General features: G+C 48.6%; 1 protein-coding gene across 2 annotated transcripts in view; it reads right to left on the reverse strand.

The window, feature by feature from the left end:
• The window catches only part of MN1 (MN1 proto-oncogene, transcriptional regulator), an 85540-nt gene that overhangs the window by 42777 nt on the left and 20016 nt on the right, over nt 1–22747 (reverse strand). The window contains exon 2 of one of the 2 annotated variants that reach the window (XM_027652086.1): nt 7497–12417. The exons of the other annotated variant lie outside the window; for it this stretch is intronic. Coding sequence (XP_027507887.1) covers nt 12230–12417 — 188 coding nt within the window. The 3' untranslated portion in view covers nt 7497–12229. Of the gene's footprint in view, nt 1–7496; nt 12418–22747 lie in introns of those variants that run through there. 2 annotated transcript variants of the gene reach the window in all.

The following is a 22747-nucleotide window of genomic DNA, read 5'->3' on the forward strand; positions in this document are numbered from 1 at the left end:
GGACACTGCTTTCTCATTCAAACAATGTGGATCATGTCTCCCTGAAATCATCACCATGCTGTGACAGCCAGCAGGGAAGCCTGTCCCTCTGCATAGAGCAGTCCCAAGCACTCCTGTGAGCCCAGGAACAGTGAGCCTGGCCTCAGCCACTGGCACCATAGTGGGGAGCAGTGGCAAACACGGCATCTGACTAGCCCAGCAAAATGATTGAATTCTCCCTTTCAAGTTTGTTGCTTTCATGATGTTCAAAGCTCTTCCAGGTCTTGACACCACGTAACACCCACACATTAAACCCCGGCTGCCAACAAACATATAAAGAAATAGCACCGAGAGTATTCCCTTCCCAATCCATGTTTCTCTAAAACCAAAGACATGGCTGTCACTACAACAGGTCACCTATCAGTTTCCTTCCCTTCTGTTCCCATCATGCTTTGAGCACTAGAGAGAGGGATGCGGCCAGCCCTCCACAGCCCCAACCCATGACACCCCAACAGTGAGCAGGAGTGGGGCAGCTCTCCTCTGCCCGTACCCTGTGCCCACCATGCCTCTCATCAACCCCCTGGGCACTGCATCAGCAGCAAGGTCTGGTCAGCAGCAAGCCCTTCCTATCCCACCGTGCCTGGCTGTGCAGGCAGAGACATGAGAGCACATGAGGAGTTAAGTTTTTTCTTACAAAATGTGTAAAGATGTGGTCTGCACACTTGGTGAGCTGCAGTGGTTGTGGGCCAAAACATTTTGCTGCATATTTCTGAAATTATTTGTCAGAAAAGAACGTCAGTGACATAGAAAATGAGTTGCAGATGTAACCTTTTCAAGCATCAATAATAACTTAAGACATCTGAAACTAGATCTTAACTCACAAGCAACTCCGTCACACAGGGCAGTTTCTGAGGCAAGGGCTTGCAGAGCAGAGTCAGGACTGTAACACATCCCAGCAATGGTGCCCCCTCCAGCTCTCCCTTAGCAAAGAACAATTCAATTCTTGCATTTGCCAAAGCTGCCTCCCTTTCTGGGACCTTTTTTCCTGATTCCCAGGCTGTTCCTGGACAGAAAAGGAGGCTTCCAGACCAGGTCCAATAGCCAATAGGTGTGTGTTGGTGTGTGCCACAGCCTCTGTAGCGCCGCGGACCCGCTGGCTCAGGGTCCAGTGGAGCCATAACTGCTACAGGTCTCTTGGCGTGGCCAGAGAGCCAGCACTGCCACCAGCCCGGTATTTCTGTAATGAATATCATCGCTGTTGTCTCAGGGGCACATGCTTAAGGAATTTAACTACTTTAATACAATGGGCTCAAATTGCCAAAGAATGTTTGTGCATCAGTGTGAAATCAGAAATTTGGGGAGGGGGTGCTTTATCTGTCAAAGGCCAACCTCAGGGGGCTGCCAGAGCAGACAGTGGGAAGCTGGATTGCATTTGACACGCATCAGCCCATCAAACACAAACAGCCTTCAAAGTGCTGGGAGGCCAGGCCAGCCCCATCACCGGCCATACCGGCCCCACTGGGCTCCAGCCCGGGTCGTGCCCCCTGGGCTGTGCAGGACCCACCTGGGCCTCACGGCCTGATCTTGCTCCATAAATCACAAGAAAAGGGATACTTCTTAACAGCTCAAATTAAGATAAAATGCCTTCGATGTCAGGCCAGCAGCTACCTGTGCCATCCCCTGGCCATGTGTTACCACTGAGCAGCCCCATGATGTGCCAACCACGCCAACGACAGGTCCGCTGCAGCCACAGTGGATGACAGTCCTCGAGGGAGGCCAACCAGAAACAGAAATCCTGCCAGGATGAACAGACCTCAGCCAAGCATGGCCACCACCTGCACGACCCCAATCCTGCAGCTCAGTGGGGCTAGGGGTCCTGAGCCTGGCTGGGGAACAGTGAGTGTTCTCCCCCTGCCCCACAGCCATCCCTCCAAGTCTTGGTGGAGGGTTTCCAGTGCCTGGAAAGAGCTGAACTTAAATTATTCCAGGGAAAAAGAAACACAAAACCTTGTATTCAGATTAATCCTCAGACCTCCAACCTGAACAGACCCTTTCTGCAGCCCCCTGCTGCCAAGCCCAGCCCCGGCACCTGGGCCCCGGGTCTCCAGCACAGGCTGCCTGCGGGGCTCTTCCAAGGGGCTCTGCAGCCCTCTGCAAGCATGAGCATGGCCAGGGGAATAAATAACAGCCCTACATAAAAACCAGGCTTTTCTTACAAAGCAAAGTCTCAAAATAGTAAATGAAGGGAAAGGAAGCGGGGGGAACTTGCCTGAGCGACCCCTCCTCACTACTTCCAGTGTGCAGAGCGTCACTCAGCCAAGCAGGGTGCACAGAAAATAATACCCACTGTCCCCCCTGCCCCGGCACCAAGACCCCACACACCAGGGAATGCAGGGGAACAGATGGATTTTCCATGGGAAGGAGCAGCGACTGCTCCTTCCAGTCAAACATGTCAGCCCAGCAGAGCCATGTGTTCAAACCATTAAACTGCTGTCTTTGCTCAGCCAGCAGTGCTGGGAGAGGGCTTTGGGGAAGATTTTCAGAGGGAAATGCCCCCCAACCTGGCACAAGGCAGACAGGCCACAGGGACCCATGGCCGGAGCCTGAACCTCTTGTTCTGTGTACCCAAACAACCAGGTTTTTCCTCTTCCAGGTGCTTCTTATCAATGAGATGGAGCAACGGTAAAATATGAAATTGCATCAACGCAGCATTAATCTTTCAAACAAGAGGCTGCCTTCACCTGGGCTCCTAAGCAAGAGCCTTGATAAGGAGTATCAGGCTTACAAAGTAAACACATTTCGGAGGTTGTTCGCACATGGCACAAGCCACTGGGGTTATTCCAGACCAAAACCCACCCGCAGCATCATGCCAGACACAGGGAGCTCTCAGAGCTGAGAGTGAGGGCCATTAATTAGGGAAACTGGCAATGCTTAAACTCATTGCATCAAGAATAAAGAACCTTGAGGGTCCATTTTAATACAATATTTTTCTCTATCTTCATTAATCTTGGAAGTGTAAATAGTTTAAAACAGGCTGCAAAGCAGCCCCTGCCACGTTTGCTCACAGTGCTGCTGGGAGAGAAGGCCACAACAGACACAGTGTTTGTTTATAAGGGATTACAGGAGAGGAGATGCAATGCTGATGGGGCATTGCCAGGAGCAGTCAGGGCTGGAACACTTCAGTTCCCCTAAAAGAGAGGAATTATTTTCCACAGAAATTTAAAAAAAAGCTTCTGTTAGCAACAGTGGGAAATAATTTAAAATCATATCTCGCAAGTAAATGAAACTGCACACCAAAAACACAGCAGTGAAAGAAGGCTGGGCCTGCAGAGTCCCAGCTGGGAGCTGGCAGGGCTGAAGTGCTCTCAGCCCCAGGAGGGGTGAGCCAAGCCACTGCCAGTTCTGGGTGCAGCTGTGCAGGATCCTGTGGACAGTACCGGGGTTTATTCCCAAAGGACAGGATTCACTTGACCTGGGCGTGAGCTACTCTGCAAAAGGCTTGGAGTCCACCATCAACTGCTACCTCCTGGGAAGGTGGGCAGCATGGGAAAGGCACAGCAGCATCAATGGCAGGCAGCAGGAGCCTGAGACAAACTCAAGATTTTTCTGGGTTTCATCCCAAAACACATTTCTTTGGACTGAGTGATATCCTGAGTAGCTTGGCTGACCAAGACTTGGGAGCAAAAGCCACAGAATTCAGATCATTTAAAAATGTAGGTATTCTAACAAACAACCCAGGAGACCTCCCTAGTATGGGAGGGAAGCATTTTAGGGATAGGTTTCCACAGAAGCAAAATATTTCCCTAGTAGGCTTTTCACCAGAGGAACAAATAAGGTTTCTGAGGCTAAAACATTGGACAAGGAGCTCCTTGCACTGTGGACGTGGTGCAGGTGTCCCTCCCACGTCGCTCTCCAGCCCAGCGCCCCAGCGCACAGTGCGGGGCAGCCCTGGCTGGTGGTGCCAGGCCGTGCCAAGCACAGGTTATTGCAGGGTTCCCACACATGTTCGTGTGTTCCAAGCATTCCCACATGCCACAGAAGAACCACACGGAGCATGTCCAGCTTTGTTGTTTCAGCCATACTGTTGAGGTGCCTGTTTACTTGGGAATCATATGTTTTCTGCCCTGGTCCTCACTGTATTCAGAACAGTTACTTAGCTTCAATAAGCCCCTTGTTAAAGCCTTTTCCCTTCTGTAATCTCATCAAACTAACCAAAAGGAGTTTGTTCTGAAATAGAGTCCCATTTTGTAACCTGGCTTCCTGGAGGAGCGCTCCCCATGCGCACCCGGCCCCTCCGCCACAAAGGGGCTCTGCTTGTCCTAGCGCTGACAAAACACTCCCGTCTGTTTGGGTTAGTCAGCAGGGGGTTAATGAAAAGCCCGGCCCTGGGGACTCCCACCTTATCTGCAATCATGAATTTATTGAAGAATGTGTTAATGTGCTGGATTTTATTCATCAGGGGTCAGGGCTTTTCAAATTCTTCCTCCCAGCTCCCCCTCTTTCCATCCCTCCCCAGCAAGCTCACAATGCTGTTTAAACAAAGGACTCCCAACACAAAGAGCAAATTTACACAGTAAAGTTTTCTTGCAAGCCCAGAGCAGAGTCTGGAAGAATTCCAGCTTTATAAAGAGAAAAGGGGGTGGGGGGAAGAAAGGGGGAAGGGAGAGATGGGCATTTTGCAGAGGATAAAAGGAAATTCAGAAAAGTTCCCACCTCCTGAAGCTCAGTGCTGAATATTCTCCATCAGTTAACCCTGAAGCAGGAGGATGTTTCAGCAGGACATGAGCCCTCATAGCACCAAACTTCTCAGCCTCCTTCAACATTGAGACTGAAATGAATGTTTCAACATCACATTTATAGTGACACTTCAACAGCTCTTTTGTCTGTGGATTGCTAACAGGAGCCCCTAAGAGGACACAGCAACCGTTCACCAGGGCTCCTCCTCTATTCCTTGTTTTACAGGTGTGACCCAGGCAAGATCTAAAAGGAAATAATTAGTCTCAGACATGGCTAATGGTGTCACCTGTCCAAGGCCAAGTGAGAATGCAAAGAAGCCAGGGATGCTACCTCCCACATCCCACCCATGGGCCACGTGCTGTCCTGGGACCAGGGGCCACCTGGATCCTTCCAAGGGGTCCCTTGCACCACCTGACTGGGCTTGGCAGGTGCACAATCCCACTGCTGCCTGCCAGTGCTGGAAATAGGCAGCCTGGAATCCCCTCCCATCACCTCGAACATTATCCCCACTCCGCAGCTGGGATAAAGGGATGTTTGGTTGGTTGTTTTTATTCTTTTTCACTAAAAGGTTAAGGCCCCTCCCTACTGCATCCATTTTGGTTGTGTTGGTAGAGCTCTGGGCGATAGAGAACAGGGCACAATCCTGCACTAATGAACCAAGGATGACCTAAATGATTTTCTTCAGGTCTGTCACCTCCACTTCTGGCACTGTCATTAATGAGCTCTGGCAACATCTCAGAAAGGAGAGCTCAGAACAGACACCGCCTCCATCTGCACCTCTGCCTTGCAGGCAGAGCCTCATGGAGCTCACCTGAGCAAAGAGTTTTCAGATATTTTACAAGCAAAATATATGTGATGTTATTGGCCATGATGCTAAAACTGTTGGGAAGGCTACAAACTGGTCCCTGAGTAGGAGAGACGTGTGGCTTTCAGACGCGTGGCCTAGGGACTTTTGGAAATAATTAGTATTAAACCCCATCATAATTCCAGTTTCTAACAATGTTCTCAGCCAAAAGGATGTAATTGACCTAAACTTTCATTCCCGTGTTTATTTACCTTGGTTTTTAGGGAAAGCGACGTCTTCTGCCATACTCTCACCGCACCAGCAGTGGTCTGCAAGAAGCTCAATGAAGCAGCCTGGGAAAAGGGGTTTTAAAAACTCCAGAGTCACACACAGGAGACCACAAACAGCACCACAACACAGAGTTCTGGCAGGAATCTTGGCTGGCGTTGCCAGGGCAGCGCTGCCCGACTGCTGCACTGCTTTGCAGTGGCCGTGGAGGGGCCGAGCAGATCTCGGCACACGGGATTCAGCTGCACTGCCGATGGATCCCTGACTGCTGAACATACAATACACATTAATAGCGTCTCCTCTGTGACAGGAATGCCAAAGCCTGGTGCAGAAAACAACTCAAAGGATGTAATTAAATCAGTTAAATGGCTTGGGGAGAGAGACATGGCTACAAACAGATTTCAACTCTCAGCACAGTCACAGGGTACAACGATTAGGAGAGCAAGAACTGTAAAAGCTCCATGATCAACCACTTGCTTTTCTTTAGTTAATAAACTATAACCCATGCTTAATACAGTCACAGACCAGGTGAGTCCCTGAGCACAGAGCCCCGGGACAAAGGCAAGTGTTCAGGATAGGCAAGTACTATGCCAGCATCACCAGAGGTGACATTACCAGGGACAAGTAAAGCCAGAGCCAAGAGCAGAAATCACAGGCCAGTCAGTTGATTTTCATCAGTTGTTAATGTAATGTGCAGTGAACAGCGAGCTCCTGCTGCCTTTTTCGAAGCAGAAACTTGGGGCAAAGCATTGCTGGAGCAGGAGAAGCAGCTCCAGCTGCTGGCAGTAGCAAAGGAGCCTTTGCACAGTGGGAGATCTGGGTGCCGAGAAATGGTCTCGAGCACCAGAGGAGCCGCATGAATCCAACCATTAACACAGCTCGAGGCCAGATTTACTGAACGACTAAGATGAAGCAGGAGCAGCACTGCAGGGGCAGCAGCAGGGCCAGGGGCTCAGGGAGCTGCCTCGGGGGCTGGTCCCACTGCCCAGCAGCTCCAGGCGTGGTCCAGCTCCTCTGAACAAGCTCCAGAGCCACCGGTTGCAAGAGGAGAAAGAAAGGTGCTGCCACAGAGAGAGGACATAGAGGAGAGCAAGATGGCCTCAAAAATCCCATGGCAGCATCTGGGCAGAGCTGCATGGACGTCTCAAACAACCAGCAGCCAAGAGGGTCGCAATCTCAATCTCAGCGTACAGTCTGAGCCAGCATCCTTCAGTGCCTCTGGGGACAGGCTGGGGAGAGGTCAGGGCTGACAGTGGGAATGAGGAACACCGGGAGCTCGTGCTGCCCAACAGGTCCACAGTCCCACAGGAGACTGCCTGGGCAGAGAGGGGAAGGCCTCATCCTCCATGGGCTTCACTGCGAAGCAGGTACTGCATAGCTGCCAGGAACACTGCATTCCTTCCTCTCTCAGGATCAAAAAGAAAATCAAAATTAAAACCCACCAATCCTGCAGGGGTAGAGGGTTGCTATTGCTGGCAGGGAGGAACTGGCAAAGCCCTGGAGCACTGGCAAAGCACACCCCAGACCTCCCAGGAGCCCCAGGCAGAGCCACATGTGGGCGAGGGTTTCCCCAGATCATGGGCAAATTTCTCCCCACTATCTCGAGGCCCAGGGCTTACCTGAACATGAACAGTGTCTATTCACTTCTTCACATCCCAGGGGAAAAAGGACTTACTACAAAAAACAACAACGCTGGTATGAAATATACAGTAGCCACCATTAACATCATATTTATTGTTATTTAGTTGCTCAGTAAAACATATACAGATATGTACAATATGCAGGAATACAGAAGACTGCACTTTACATATTTAAAAAAAAGAAAGAAAAATAACACTCAATTTCATGAGCTATTGTCACAGTCTTCCAACCAAGCATTTAGGAAATGAATTTAACAAGAATCAAAAAAAAAAAAAAAAAAAGATTACAGGATTGCCTAACACACAGCAGAGTCAAGTTTTCATATTTTACATGTGCAATAACATTTTTCAGAAGAGTTTGCTATGCAGTACGGATTACCAGTGTTTTCAGGTTTTTTTTTTCTTTTCCATGAACCAAATTCAGTACAAAGAAATAACATCCTTTTGCTTAAGGCTGTTTTAAAGCTGTAATATTCTTGGGTAGTGAATAGTGATAAAGTTACAACTGCCAGAAATCAGAGCCTGCAGTTTCATCAGTCAGAACCTATGAGCGGATGGACTCAAACCAACAATTTTAATAGAGAATTTCTAAGACAAAATTAGACTATTTCCTCCATTAGCCTTAAGCAATAAAGGAGAAACAATTCTATAAAAATGGGTTATGCTCTTACACACCATCCCTTGAACAGCTGTGAATCCAGCAGCTAAGAAAACCTTACACTGCAGCTCAACAAAAATAAGCCAAATGTACCATTTGGTTTCTATTGCCTCCCACCCTCCCAGTGCCCATCCTGCTGCCCTGCACTCACCTCACCCCTTCTGCCTACTGAAACTGGAGTTTTTTGCCTTGCTGGTGGTGCCTGGAAGTCCAATCTTGACCCCAGGTTCTGAAGGCCAGCCAGCACCACAGTTACCATGGAGGCTATGGGAGCTGCACAGGTCCCCAAGTGATCCAGGTGACAGAATTCTGGTGCTCATTCCTGTCCACCTTCACACACAGTGAAAACCTTAACTAAATAACAATGAGCCTAAACCACCTCACTGATGCTCGAATAACAGAGAATGGGTAACTCCAGGAGAAAGTGATCTGGCAATGAGATGTTTTATCACTCCTCCCAATTGAAATGCAAGACAAACTTTGCTCAGTTTGCTATGACACTGTAACTTGCAGACTAAGCACAGGGTTTCTTTTAACAAACACACAGGGAGCCAGGGCACAGGGCCAGGAGGTGGGGGACATCCAGGTTCCCCTGATGCAGCTCCAAGGCTGTGTGGGAGCCTCCAGTGCCAGGCTGGCCAGGGAGAATCCCCATGACAAAGGTAAAGCCACGTTTTAGCTGCTGTTCACAATCCAAAGTGGATTGTGCGTCAGGTACCACCAGTCTTTGGCTTCTTGTACAACATCCCCCATCTGGAAGCTGCATAGGACACACAGGTGGGAGGTTTCACCATCCTGGCTTTGCCCTGGCATTTGGGAAACGTGTAGCTCATAAAATTCTCCCCACTGACCCAGCTCAGACCCTGAAGGAAGTGAGCCTCGGGCATGGGGCTCTGCAGTGAGCAGAGGTCAGACCTCAGTGCAGCTCAGCCCTGCCACCGATATGCCTGACACACTCAGGTCGATGTTGTCTGTCCCTCTCCACAAGAGTGCAACTTACCTCTTCCACAACTGGCTTTTACCTACAGCTCTCAAACATGCTTCAGTTGGAATATTATTATTTAGAAGATGACATCATTAATGGGTAAAATTAATGGGTACAATGAAATTACTGCAGGTACCACCAGCTCTGTGACAAAGCTCGAGCCCTCTGCATACACTGTCCGTACCACATTCCCAGGTGATGAGCAGGACATGATGCCTGTCTTGGTCAGGATGTACCGTTTCTGTTCTGATCTTTGGCAAAAAGCAACAAAACCCTAAAAGCACAGGTTTGGTTGGTCCTGGCATCACCAGTGGCTGCCCCAGGCAGAGCTCATTCAGTCAAGATCAAAGGGACAGGAGGTTAGCAAGAGGATTGCATGTGACCATATGATTCAGGAGAACTCCCAGCACACAGCCAGCTGCTGGTTTAACTGCTCACTCTCGGACAGTCCTGTTCCCCACACTGCACCCACCGCCCAGAGAAGAGCCAGCAGCAGCCAAATGCCACAGCTCCCGTGGCTCGGCACCTGGAGACACAGACCCTGGCCTCAGAACAGCCTGGCCTCATTTCACAGAATTCCACTGATTTTTAAGGAATTGCTTGCACTCTGCATTTCCATGAGCAAGCGAGAAAGCAAGTTCCAAGTGGATGAGAACAACTGCAGAAGAGAAGCACAAGCTGCCAATGATGAATGAGTAGAACTGTTGGTCAGACCAAGGCAGCACAGTTCCATTCAAACGGCGATTTCTCTTTAAAAGCATCTGAACTCTGCGTTCCCTGACAGGTTCCTTCCCGTGGCACAGGGTGTGCATCCCTGACCTCAGGAAGCCTGAAAAACCTGTTCTCTTCAGTGCAGCAGGAAAAACTAAAAACAAAGCAGCAAGGCAAGGGGCTGCACTCCATGCAGGAGCACCACGAGGCCATGAACTCGGACAAAATTTTCAGCTGTGACGGAAGACAGTACCGGACCAGGGTCATGCCAGGACCCCTCTCTGTGGACCAAGCCTCCCGCAGCAGCATAAGTGCCCTGGTAGGCACAGACTCCCTAGCTCAGCATCCCCCCCATGCTCTGCTGACAGGATTTAAAATCACATACTTGGGTGAGCCAGGACTTGAGGAATCACAGGCAAAGAGGCACCTTCCAGAGGGAGGCTGACAGTGATTATTCTACCAGGAGATACTTTCTGGGGATGGTGATATTTTATTGCAGGTGGAGGAGGAGCTCTGCGCTCCCAGTCATACACCCCAACAGAGGTACAAACCATCCCAGTTTTTTGTTCCAAACCAAGCGGGCGTGAGGCAGCTCCACAGCCAATTGCTTCAGGATGGGCAAAAATCCTCATCCTCGTGGCAGCTCCAGCTTCAATAAAAAGTAAAACAATATTGAAAATCAAGATTCAAAACTATCCAAATTTATCCAAAGTCAATTCATTGACCAGACCCATAAATCAATCCATGCATGGTTAATAAGAGCACATTCAAATCACATTTCCAAACACTGCGAGTCTCTCTGAAGCCACATACGACCGAGAGTGAGGATTCCTGACCACCCTTGGCTTTTTAGGCAGAATTTCCTCTCCATTGGTGTCTACTGAGAATATTATGTCAAAATAATTAAAAACCCAGCACAATCATCAAAGATAAAATACAAAGCAGTCTTCAACTCCATCCCTTCAGCAGGGACACATTTGTGAAATCATGAATAAATAACCCTAGAGAGGCCAACCTTTATTTGGCAGCCAAAACCTAATCCTCCAGTGCTGTTCCTGAGCTCCAGGATCTGCGGGAGGCGAGCTGCCGGCACGGGGCGAGACGGGGCCACTCCTGGGCGCAGGGACACACAAATATAATGGACAGTATTACGTAAAACTGCTGGAGAGTCAGACCATCATGTCAGTCGTGGGTTTATCTGGTTTGCTTCCAACTTTCGTCTCGAATGAGCATTATCTAGCCCGAGCAGGAAAGCATGGCTTTCCTTTTATTGTGTGCATCCAGCAATGCTGTTCTTCAGTGTCTGGCAGAAGCAGGACCTTGAATGAGTTTTGGGGGGTCTGACAGGGATCTCCCTGCACTGGCAGATTAGGAAACGCTGCCCCTAGCAGACAGCCCCCTGCATCCCCCAACCTGGGCCATCCCCAGCTGCTGCCACTGCATCGGGACCTGAGGTGGCAGGGGCTGGGGCACCCCCAGACAAGCACAGGGGACACTGGACCTGCTATCAATCAACAGCATCTTTCTGCAACTAAAAATGGGCAAAAAATGGGCAGGGTGCGGGGAATTTTCTTTTTCAGCATCAGTAAACTGGGAACTGCAGGAGCACCACCAGGCCCCAGAAAGCAAGAGGGAGCCTGGGCCTTCAGAGGAGGAGATGACTCTTGACCATTAAGAAAACTTCCTGTTAGACTTATGTAGAAAAACCCCTTGGTACATTCCCCGCTGTGCCTGAACCAGCCCGTTCATGACAGAGCTCCATCCCGGGGCTGGGCCCAGGTACAGAGAAGAAGGAGCGTCCTGGCCTCACCAGGAGGCACAGAGCAAATGAGGCTGAACCTCATTAACAGGAGAACCTCATTCTTTCAGGAAAGGGCAGGTCCATGCCTGAACATTCGACAGAGCATCAACTGCTTGTTTTGTATGTGACTGGCAAAGGCTGGGTGTCAGTATGACATATAATTTAATGCTGACCATTTCACTTTCACTGGTGTTTATTCCTGAACTGCTGCTCCTCAGGATCACCATTGTAATAAGCACTGAACAAAGCAAAACAAAACAAAATAAAAAAAAAAAAAGAGAAACAAAGCAAATGAGGAAAAAAAGGAGAAGGAGGAGGAGAATCTTTGTCTTATTATGACATACGTGACTTGGACATACGTTGAGATGAAAAAGGAAAAGGCCTCATCTATAAATGTATGCCAAGGTTACAGAATAATGGGAAAAAGTGGTCTAGCAGGAAAATCTTAAGCAAAAGTGTGCTAACTGCAGAAGGGTTAACACTGGTAACATACTGTGGCAGAAGATTAAAAAAAAGTTGAGGTTTACTTTAAATTAACCCTTTCCAGTCCATATGCCACTAAGCAGGTACCAACCTAGAAAAATAGTCCACCTAGCAGTAGCGGCCCTTTGAAATTAAAAAAAGAAAAAAAAATAATTTCTTTTGTTCAAGTCAGGGCAGCCACAAAAGTCCCGAATCTGTTGGAGATGTCCGAGTGCAGGGACCTCCACGTTGGCACCGCAGTCCGGCCCTTCGCCTCGCCCACGTCGTCCGTGCAGTGGACCGAGAGGCACTGCAGGTGGCTGCCCGTCTGCGCCGCCGCCGCCGAGGTCTTGCTCGGGGGAAGGTCGTGGGCTGGAAAGGGTTCACAGAGAGAGGTTAGGAGACCCATGACATACAAACCCGGCAGCAGCGGGGTTGCCTCACCCTCTCCCCACCAGCCCATGCCCCGGTTCCTGCGCCTGCAGCATCACATCCCCCGGCTCGGGGACACTGTGTCACCACCACTGGTGTGGCTCCCCCTCCCCACCCTGCAGAGAACATCCATGGCTGATTTTTTACCAGGGCAGAAGAACAAATTGAAACAAACCAGTGACATGTCTGAATGCTGGGGAAGGATCCAGGACCGATGAGCGTGTCCTAGACTGCAGCACTATCATGAGCTTTCCTTCCCTGTGCACCCTCTGCTATTGAAAACAGATGCTGAAACATCTGCAAGCAGGAAGCCAGCCCTGAGCCCTCTGTGCCCTCATGGTCACTCCTAGCAATGGTCTCCCTGTTCCCCTCTTTTAATGGAGCACCACAATAATATTTTTCTTAAAATTTATTTCATTTCAGGGTTTTGTATGATCTTTAGCCATCATTAGTTTCTGTTAACCACAAATGGAAGACTTTAACTGAAACATCCTAAACGATATCGCTTGGCCTTTTTCCCATGGATTTTACAGTTAATGTGAAGAGTAGCTAAAATGGGTGGAACATGCCAAAGACGTTAAAAGCTAGCTGTGCATGTTTAACCTCTCAGGACTTTACCTTCCATCACCTTTCTCCTGTTCCACAAAGCCAAGCAGTGTGGGGGTACCACACTTCATGGAGCAGCTCGCATTGCTTCCACTGAACCTGCTGCTATACCAGATACAAAACCAGAACTGACCAGATTCTTACACAATCACAATGATATTAATAATCCTAAATTAGCCTGGAAGTCCCTGGTTTAAATGGAAAATACTTTTAATGCTTGATTATAACAAGATGTCAGAGATGCTTGTATCTAAAACAGTCGAGTTACACCACACAGAGAAACTACTGAGAATCTGGGGACACGATGCCATGAGAGCTGGGAGAAGGAACAGGGCTCCAGAGCAGCACTGCTGCCTGCTCAGCCCTGCGTTGGTGCAGCCACGTGCAAACCCCACACAGAGATTGTCTACATCCACACACAGATGTCTATCACTGCACAGCCCAGCCTGCACCACCATCACCTTTCGCCGACACCCTCACACGCTGCTCCAACGAAGAATCCGGCAGCAGCACGGCAAAGGTGCTCTCTACGTTCCAAACGGATTCCAGTTCCCTGCAGTTGGTGTTGGGTGTTTCAGTCAGATAAATAAGCACCACCGAGGGGCTGAGCAGAAGCACGGAGTAGAGGCTGCCACATAATACCCAAATGCTGAGTTGCACAACCACCTTCCCAACACATGGAGCTTCTACTCTCCTTTCCTGTCACCCCTGAGCCCCATTGCTTCGGGAAAACCACAGGGCAAGAAAATAGACTCCTTAAATAACCACTATTTGATTCAGTGTTCAATTTTACTTACTGTCCTGAATGCAAATACACATGAAAAACTTTTTATTTATAAAATATTCAAGGCTCAGATGGGATTGTGCAGAAAACTGTGAAAGAGAAATGTTTTTCTTACTTGTATTTGTTCACAAGGCACTCAGTACCCAATATTTTTATTCTTAGGTCTCCCTGACTGCACAGGACATGCTGGGCTCAGCACAGGAAGAGCCAGCGCCTCAAGATTAGTCCTTGTGACAGCAACTCTCTTCCTCTGCTGCAGAGAAAGAGGAAAGAGTCCCACAGCTGAACTGCAGCCACGAGGGGCCCGGGGGTCCCAGCGGTGTTTCTACAAGGGCTGCAGGAGACCCCCACAGCCAAGGACTCCGACAGCCAAGGCAGAGGTGGCACATTCCCAGGCCGGGATCAGAGCTAGAGCTCCACTGCACTGGCTGTGCAGGCAGCCCAACACCCCAAACAGAGCCAGTCCTCAGCAATGACTACTTGAAGAAGTTCATGTGTCACAAGCAACTAAAGAATAAAATATTAAGCTTATTTGCTTGTAAATCAGCAAATTATTTCTAAGCCATTTGCTGTGGATAAAATTCCTAACCGAATCAAAGCAAAATCTATCCCACAGGGATGAACAGGCCTGAGAGGAAAACCCAAGCAAAAGAGGTGAGCAGGAACTGAGCCTCAGTTTGCAAAGTCAGTACTGACTGCCACTGTCTACACAAGCTTCACTCACCATGGGACACCACTGTGGGAGCTCCAGCCTTCCTGTCTATCGTTAAAGACCACAGAAAATGACACATTTAAATCCAAAACAAAGAGAGGATGAGAGCTTACAGAAAGGCTTGCACTGGCACAAGAATTCTCAAAGTCAATCTGGAGGGAAATCTTCAGTGCAATTTACTTTTTTCCAATATTTCTGTCGTGACAAAGGTACGATGCTTTCCTGGAAAAAAAATCTTTGTAGCAAAAAATTATAGTTGTGCTGATCCACCTGATAAGAATTATGTTCTTAAGGACAGGATACTGCCTGATGCTTTTCCAGAACAGTAACACTCTCCCAGCTGACCTGTTCCACCAGCCATCCTTTCTGCCTCCCTCAGAGCCCCAGTGCCCCGGCACCCTCAGGCCACAGCACACACGGTCTGGAGGGGTGATCTTAGAGGAAGTGGACAGGTTAAAATTAGTCAGGTAATGCAAGACGGTGTCACCACGTCATTGCCTCGCAGCTGTCAAGTTCCAGACAAATCGCCATCAGTCGTGAAGCACCTTAATGAAAGCAAGGTATTTTCAAACAAATTATCTTTAAACTGCACAACTGCCTCTATCAGCAACTACTGCAAGAAATTTGTGTTATTAATAAAAGCGGTACCCTTCTAATAAGGGCCATCCTCCACACCCAAGATCTTGAGATGGTCTGGGTGGAGACTTCCTCTCCAAGTCAAAGGACGTGACACAACAGAACCCAGGACAGACAAAAGCACAACCACTGGCTCGCAGGACAGTGTGTGCCCCTTGGAAACAGCAAATGCTGAAGCAGAGGTAAGAGATAAAACACTGGATGTAAGCTCACACTACGTTCATGTGGAAGGCATGAAACTCAAAGCAGCCAAGTGACCAGAGACCAAAAGGAGTTTTGAACCGACTCAACCGTGATGCTGTCCTACCCCACTGTGGTTGGTGATGTTGTGGTAGTTTCCAGAGCCAGTTTGCTTTTAGGTAAGAGCTTCTGACCAAGCTTTACCCAGCCAAACACATTCCAGGCGTTCAGCCCTAGACAAACAGCAAGCAGGCAGTGCCCAGCCAGGCTCCCCAGCCTCCCCCCAGGCCCGACCCTCTGCTCTGACCTTGCACATTTAGGAAGCTGCTCTTTCGTTCTGCTCTACTTTGCAAAGGCACGCAGCCTCTGAAAAGAAAAGGTTGCTGTTTGTTTGTTTACACAGCATTAATGGCAACATGGTGACTAAGCCAGGAGCCTGGCCAGCAGCATTGTAGCCTGCAGCTAGGACACAGGAAGAGGACCAGGAGTTCTGCTTCACCAAAAAATTCCATACACATGCTACAGACTGCTTTTCCACATTAGCTCGGGAAAATCACATTTCTTTAGTGATGTTAGACCCTGACACTCTCCTCACTCCTGCAGACACTGTGTACACACTTGCAGTACCTCCAGCTTCCTTCTCACTCCCTCTTTTTCCTGAACCCCTGAGCAGTTAAGCTACTCCATAAAGCCTTTTGCCTCATGTAGCATCTTCTTATTAAAAAATAAATATGTTCTTTTAACTGTGACAACCCCAACAAGCACTGTGCAAACCCAGAGGTGTCCCAGTTTTTAGTAAACTAATCCCATTAAAACCGAGTTCACCTGTAAGACTAATATGCATTGCATGCATCTTCTTGCCAGAGAGGAGGTTAGTTGAGGGAGAGCTGGTGTAGCCAAGGCAACTGCGGATGCTACAAGGCACTGGGAGATGATGCTGCTCTTCAGGTGCTGCTCATGCCATCCCTCTCATTTTTGCCAAAATCACCACCAACAAAAGGACGGGAGGCAGTGACACGCAGGAGCGACAGCATAGCCACAGTCTGGTAGGGGTCTGGTTGGGAGTGGGTTCCACTCCACATTTCAGCATTCCTGCGACATTGAAGTGACAAACAGGAGGTGAAGATCCCTGGAATGGCTCCTTGCCCCAGGGCTCATCCCTTACACTTCTTCACCGCTCTGACACAGCCTGAGCCGCCTGCGCCGCCCAGGGTCCGGCCGCCCGGCACAGCACGGCCCCGCCGCCGCCCTCGATGGCCAGCCGAGCGTGAAGGCCCTGGATTGCTACTGATCTTGTTAAGGTTGAATCTGAGAATTTGGCCAAAAACACTATATTCCCTGATCAGAGATCTGTTTCCCCTCTACCATCTGATAACCACTCTTAAAGGACGCGTTAATGGGCTTCTGTTCACTCTGTGCCCGTTAAGCAGAGGCCAAGCTACCATAAGAGGGAATAGATTTGAGTAATGATCCCTTATGAGGCAGCAAACCTACATATAGTGTTTAAAATTATTCCCTTAGGACAAGATGTTTTTCACCAAATCTCCCACATGACAGTTTGACATATTGGTTCAGGCACATAGCTCTGCATTTGTACACAGCACAGAGCCATCTTTTTCAGTTTTCAAGAAAAATAAGGTCTGAAAACATTTCATGTTTTCCTGCACACTGGACCTAGTCTCCACAGATTAATGTACTCCTGAAATTGTATTTTTAAGCACTCCTAAAACTGTATTTTTAAACACAACTAGTTCATTTGTGTTGATAAACAAATGAACCATCTCCTTCCTCACTGCTGCGGCACTGACAAAGTCCTGGACAAAGGCATTTTCTCGACCCTGGAATACAAGGAGGCAATGGTTTGCATTTGTTCATAGACACAAACGTGGCATGTGCCACCTGCTTGCACCATTTTCAGGTGTCTTCACCCCTGGCAACCCATGCCCACTGTGGGCTGGATCTGTCTCTTCTGTTTCCAATGCCCTGGCATAGGCTGCCTCTGGCCCCAGACTGGCAGCACCCAGCTCCACAGGCACTCGAGTGAAAGCCCCAACTGCCCATTACCAGAACCTTCCTCTCACTTTGATTTTACTCCTTCATTTATTCTGTTTAACCTCTGCCATTTTTAAAGCCCATAAGACACTTAAAGGTGCTGCCCTCCCCAGTATGAACAGAATTCAGTGTTGGTGGTTAAGGTGAACAACTGATGCCAAGGACTTGTTAGGAGAAGCTCAGTGGAAACGGGGACAGGTGACTCCTCATGCTGCTGACCAGGAGCACACTGCAGAGACATCCCAGCTCCAGGGTATCAGACACATCTCACTCGTTGACATTTCAAGAAGTCACTTGGCTTGGTCAGCCCCTCGATTTATTGTCGAGGCTGAGCTAAGCTGCTCTGTGAGAGCCTTTCTCACACAGGAGGGAAAGCTCTTCATCAAACGTGTGTGCACAGCACTGAGCACTATCCCACAGCACTCATATATCCCACAAACCAGGATTAAAGCTCTGACTTTGCTGCAACACAGACAAGACAGTGCTCACCCAAAGGCATGGCATGGTCATTCCTGCTCACCCGGGCTGGTACACAGCCTGTTCACCCTTATTGTTGCATGCTGCCCACCCCTTCATCAGCCCATCAGCTCTGGCAGCATCCTCTGGTCCTCACAGCCCCTTCCTCCACAGACAGCATGATTAATTGGAGGTGCCTGCGGCTCTAAAGGGAGAGTGTATCAGCCCATGCTGCAGAGATGTTTATTTTGCTTTCAGTGGTCTCCGAGCTGGTGTGGGGCTCCATCGGAGCTCGCTGCTTGCACAGAATTCAAATAACAGGAGACACAAAGTACTTGCTGCGAATACATATTTTTCTCTTTTCTCCCTTGACCTCTTTTCCTGCTCCTGTTTTCACCAGGAGCAATGGAAGGATGTGCATGCCACGACAGGGAGGCTGCCCAAACCCACAGCAGCGTTAAGGGTTTGCTGTCAGGCTGTAGGGTTACAGTCAGACCGCAGTGTCCTACCCCACAGCTCCAGCAGCAAGCTGGGCAGATATCACTTGAGGACAAGTTCAGATGTGAACCACATGCCACTGTCTGAAGAAGCTGGTGAAAAAAAAGTGAAGTAGGAAAAATGCTAACCCTATCAATGGAAAAGGCAGCAGTCACCTTACATGTAGCTTGACCTTGAAGACGCAGAATGAACGATATGTGGACGAGGAGAATGACATTGTTGCCTTAAAAACCGTGTTCCCTCCACTGTGCTGGGAGGACACAAGAGAGAGGGAACACTTCACTCACCACACCTTGCTGCCACTGCCCAGCAGAAGAGCAACACACCTCCATGGCTTCATAGACAAGTGTGAAACTGCCTTCACCTATTTATTTCTCTGGATGTTACTGTTAAATCACTGCTTTACAGCTCTATGACTCTGAGAAGAAAGCTAAGTCCTGCATCCCAGGAGAAGCCAGAAGCTCTGTGCCTTGCAACAGCACCAGCTCCTGTGCCTTGCTAGATGGCCACAGGGACAACAGACAGTTTCTAACTCATATCCTTCCCCTCTTTTGGCTACCTTCAGTTCCTCTTTTCGGTTTAACACACTGAGTCTCAGGCTGGCTTCCCTGCAAAACATGCAAACCGCAGAGGGGGTCCTGCCTGCCCCCCTTGCAAAGCAGCTGATGTTGGGATTTGGTTCTCACAGAACAAAAGACCATTCTGGCAAATCAAGTCCCACCCTAGCTGCAGTGCTGCTGTCTGACGCCTGGCCCTGCCCGCCCCACGCAGGCAAACCACAGCTCTCCTGTGACAGCCATGGAAAGCTGAGCTACCGACAGCCAAACCTCCAACCAAAGTCTAACCCCACCACAGGGCTCCAAACAGCTGGTTGGGCTCCCAGTGCCATCACCAAAACTGCTCTCCTCAGCTCTGCATGGTATGATAACTGTGACCCTACCAAAGCAAGGAAAACTGGTGTTAAAAATCAAACCAAATCAACTGCCACCAACAGTCAAACAATATCTGAACACTTCCAAAAGAAAATAAATGGGAGTCCGACAACTGCAGCCTATCCCAGCACAGCTGACTCAACACTCATGACATCCAAACGCTGCCATCCAACACCAGTGAAGCCTCTGGGAGAAACAAGTTATTTTCCAGGGCCTGTCCTTCCACCCCCACAAAAACCTGAGCACTTCTGCTCATCTCAGAAAGGAGCAAACTGCTTAAGCCCCACCCGCCAGCTCCATCACACTGACACTTAGACCTAGCATTGGGAAGAGGCTACAACTGGCTTCTCCCTCCTAACTGTCCTTAAAAGTGCTGTGGCCATCGGAGATGTGTCCCTGCCTCTGAATTCCCCGAATCCAGCCGCCAACATGAGAAGGAGACCTCCACATCAGTAGGGAATATAGGCTGACTGATCCCGTGCTTCCTGCGCTGCTGGCGTACATCACTCGCTTGCACTAACTAAATGCTCTGAGCCTATTTTCACCAAGGGTAACAACCCACACATCCGTGATGAGTAAGGAAATGCTGGGTTTGGCACTCAATACTTTCAAATTTATTTCGTATGTACGCAAATTATCACACGGCAGCTTCACGCACAGCTCCAGCCCATGCAAAGCCCATCTCCTGACAGCCAGAACGCACAAGCAAAGAAAAGGTTCTCCGTAAAATCCAAAGTGGAATTTTCTGGTTGCACAGAGGTTACATGAAATTGTTCAATACATGCCCTACTTAACTAAAACCAATTCTGGACACCATCTAGGATTATATCAGGACAGGCCAAAACTGAAAAAAAGATGCTACTTAAATGTTCTGCATTAAATCGCCACCTGGACATTTCACACGGAGCTACGGTGATGAACAATGATAATGCCTCACTTCCCCCCACAGCATCGACCTCAGCGCTGGGTGACCACCAGCCCATGCTGCTGAGAGCTCACTGTCCCCTCAGCAGTGTCCAGCTGCCTTCAGACTCTGTCCTGGGCTACTGGGTGTTATCTGGGTGTTATCAAGCTGGTTTTTCCCATGAAGGAACCTTTTGCTGTGTGTTCAATACAGAAAAATAGCTCAAGCTGGCCTAAACTCCACTCTGCTGCTGCCCCATCGCCACCAGCTGGACTGGCCAGGGGATGGGGCCCCAAGAGCAATATTTACTTTAGCCTTTAATTCACTCTATAACCCGTCATATCATTTTAGTAAGTTTTGGTGCTGCTCATTTCTGTTTGATGACACATGGGTCAAAAGTACCAGCATTACCTTCAGCTCCCATGCAGAGCAGGCCTCCAAAAATAGGAGGAAAATGCCCACTCACACTGGCAAGGGAAGGGGTGTATCAATGGAGCTAGTAAAGGAATGAATACTTGGTGATTATGCACAGAGCAAACAGAGGAGGAAACACGTAAATTCCAGCACTCTCTCATCAGATTTGTGCAAGACCTTTGACATAATTGCAGGGGAAAAAATAGAAATTACAGTAATAAGTAGGATATTTAAGCCCTGCAGATTATACATAAAAAACTCTATTTTCCTTAAATACAGTGAAAACAGAATGAAAGATAAAGATTCATTTGTGGTCACTTAGTTTCAGGATGCAAATTAAATGAGTACTTGTTAGCCAAGCAAAAAAAGGCTCTGAAATATTATCAGTCTCTTGTGAGGCAAAGGCTCAGATACAGCTGGCCAAAGACTTCTAAGTGTTTTGTTGCCTTGTTCCCCAAGAGCTCAACAGGACCTGTGTTCTCACATCCCAAAGCCAGATCTGCATCCAGCCTGGTTGCCAGGGCCAGGACGAAAGGATTTGCTGGCTGCCCACCCCTTGGTCCCTCCATCTCCTCCCTGGCTCTGCCCACAGCTCCCAGAGGTGCCTCTGCCCCATCTATAACTCACAATTACGAGAGACTGTAACACAAAACTGCCACAGGCAAAGTCAATCTCTCCCAGGGGCCTCACACATCTGAGGCTCTTGCACACCAAGAAACAGTGATCATGTGCAGTAATGCTCGGGGTTAAACCACACAAGTTCAAGGATACTCCTGAAAATACAAAGTGAGTTTACAAAGGCTAACAGTAAGCAAGAACCAGCACCAAGGATCATTAGCTCTTTTATGCCATTTATTTAGAGCACTAGCTTGAAACACATCCCATTCCTCTTTAGGATGCCTCCAGATGAAGTTTGGTGTCTCAGGAGTGAATGAGGGGACCTTGGGAATCAGCCTTCATGAAAACAAAAGGAGCTCACACAACATCACAGATCAAGAGAAAAGTGGGAGCAGAGAGTCCAGGTCAAAGCTGAGGCTCACAAGGCACCTGCAGAGATACAGTTCTGAGACAGACAAGCCAAGTTGGACAGGGCTCTCTCTGAGTACCTGGTCTAGTGGAAGGTGTTCCTGCCCAGGGCTGCGGAGTGGAACAAGATGAGCTTTAAGGTCTCTCCCAACTCAAACCATTCCATGATGCTGTGGGTGCTCCTTGACCCGCTCCATGCCCAGCAGCACCGACAGCAGAGGTGTGACACTCCAAAAACAGGGGGTTCCAAATCACTGTCTGCAATTCCCTTTCAAATAATTCACAGGCAAATTCTAAAGAGTCTGCAAAAAATAACTTAAAAAAGCAGGAGGCCTGAGTTTGTTAAAGAAAGGTCAAAATCTCTGCTGGAAATGTTGGCAAATCAGACTGAGAGCTGATGCTACCAACCCAGCACTTTCTGGGCAAATTCATGCTAGGTCTCTTCTGTTGTAAAAAAAAAATCCCAAATTTTGACTACAGAAAGAGATGGAAATGTCATTGCCATATAATGGATTTGGCACATTCAGAAACATCCCCTAAAGCAGCAGAGAGGTGTGGTGATTGAGCTGGGGCCCATAAATCTGATGGAGGACTAGGGTTTGATTGAACAGCATGTTCGAAAATTAAATCTATCTAAAGGAAAAGTAAAAAAGTAATCAGATAGAAGAAATACACAACCATGTGAGGAGGCATGGCAGTGAGGGAAATTCAGCTTAAAAAAAACCACACAAAGAAACCTGGTGTTCTTAGGTACAGCTGTAAGTGCCACTATTAGGATAAGAAAAATATAAGCTCATCTTTTTCTTCCAATTGTCACATCACTGTGGAGAGTCTTCACGAAATTCTCAGAATAGCAACGAATCAGGAGCAAACAGCTGTTCAAGTAGGAAAGTCATGGGTAGACAGACTTTCCCTGCTTCAACGAAAAATTAACTCTGAAGTTTCACAGGCCAGTAAATCAACAAAATGGGCCTGTACAACACAGGACGGACAGTCTCATCTTCCAGCCCAAAGCTGAAATATGGGCCAGCGTTCTCCTTCTGGCCATATGCTCTCATGATTTATGACCC

This window comes from Corapipo altera, unplaced genomic scaffold (genome assembly GCF_003945725.1).
Source record: "Corapipo altera isolate COAL_440 unplaced genomic scaffold, ASM394572v1 67, whole genome shotgun sequence".
Lineage (NCBI taxonomy): Eukaryota > Metazoa > Chordata > Aves > Passeriformes > Pipridae > Corapipo > Corapipo altera.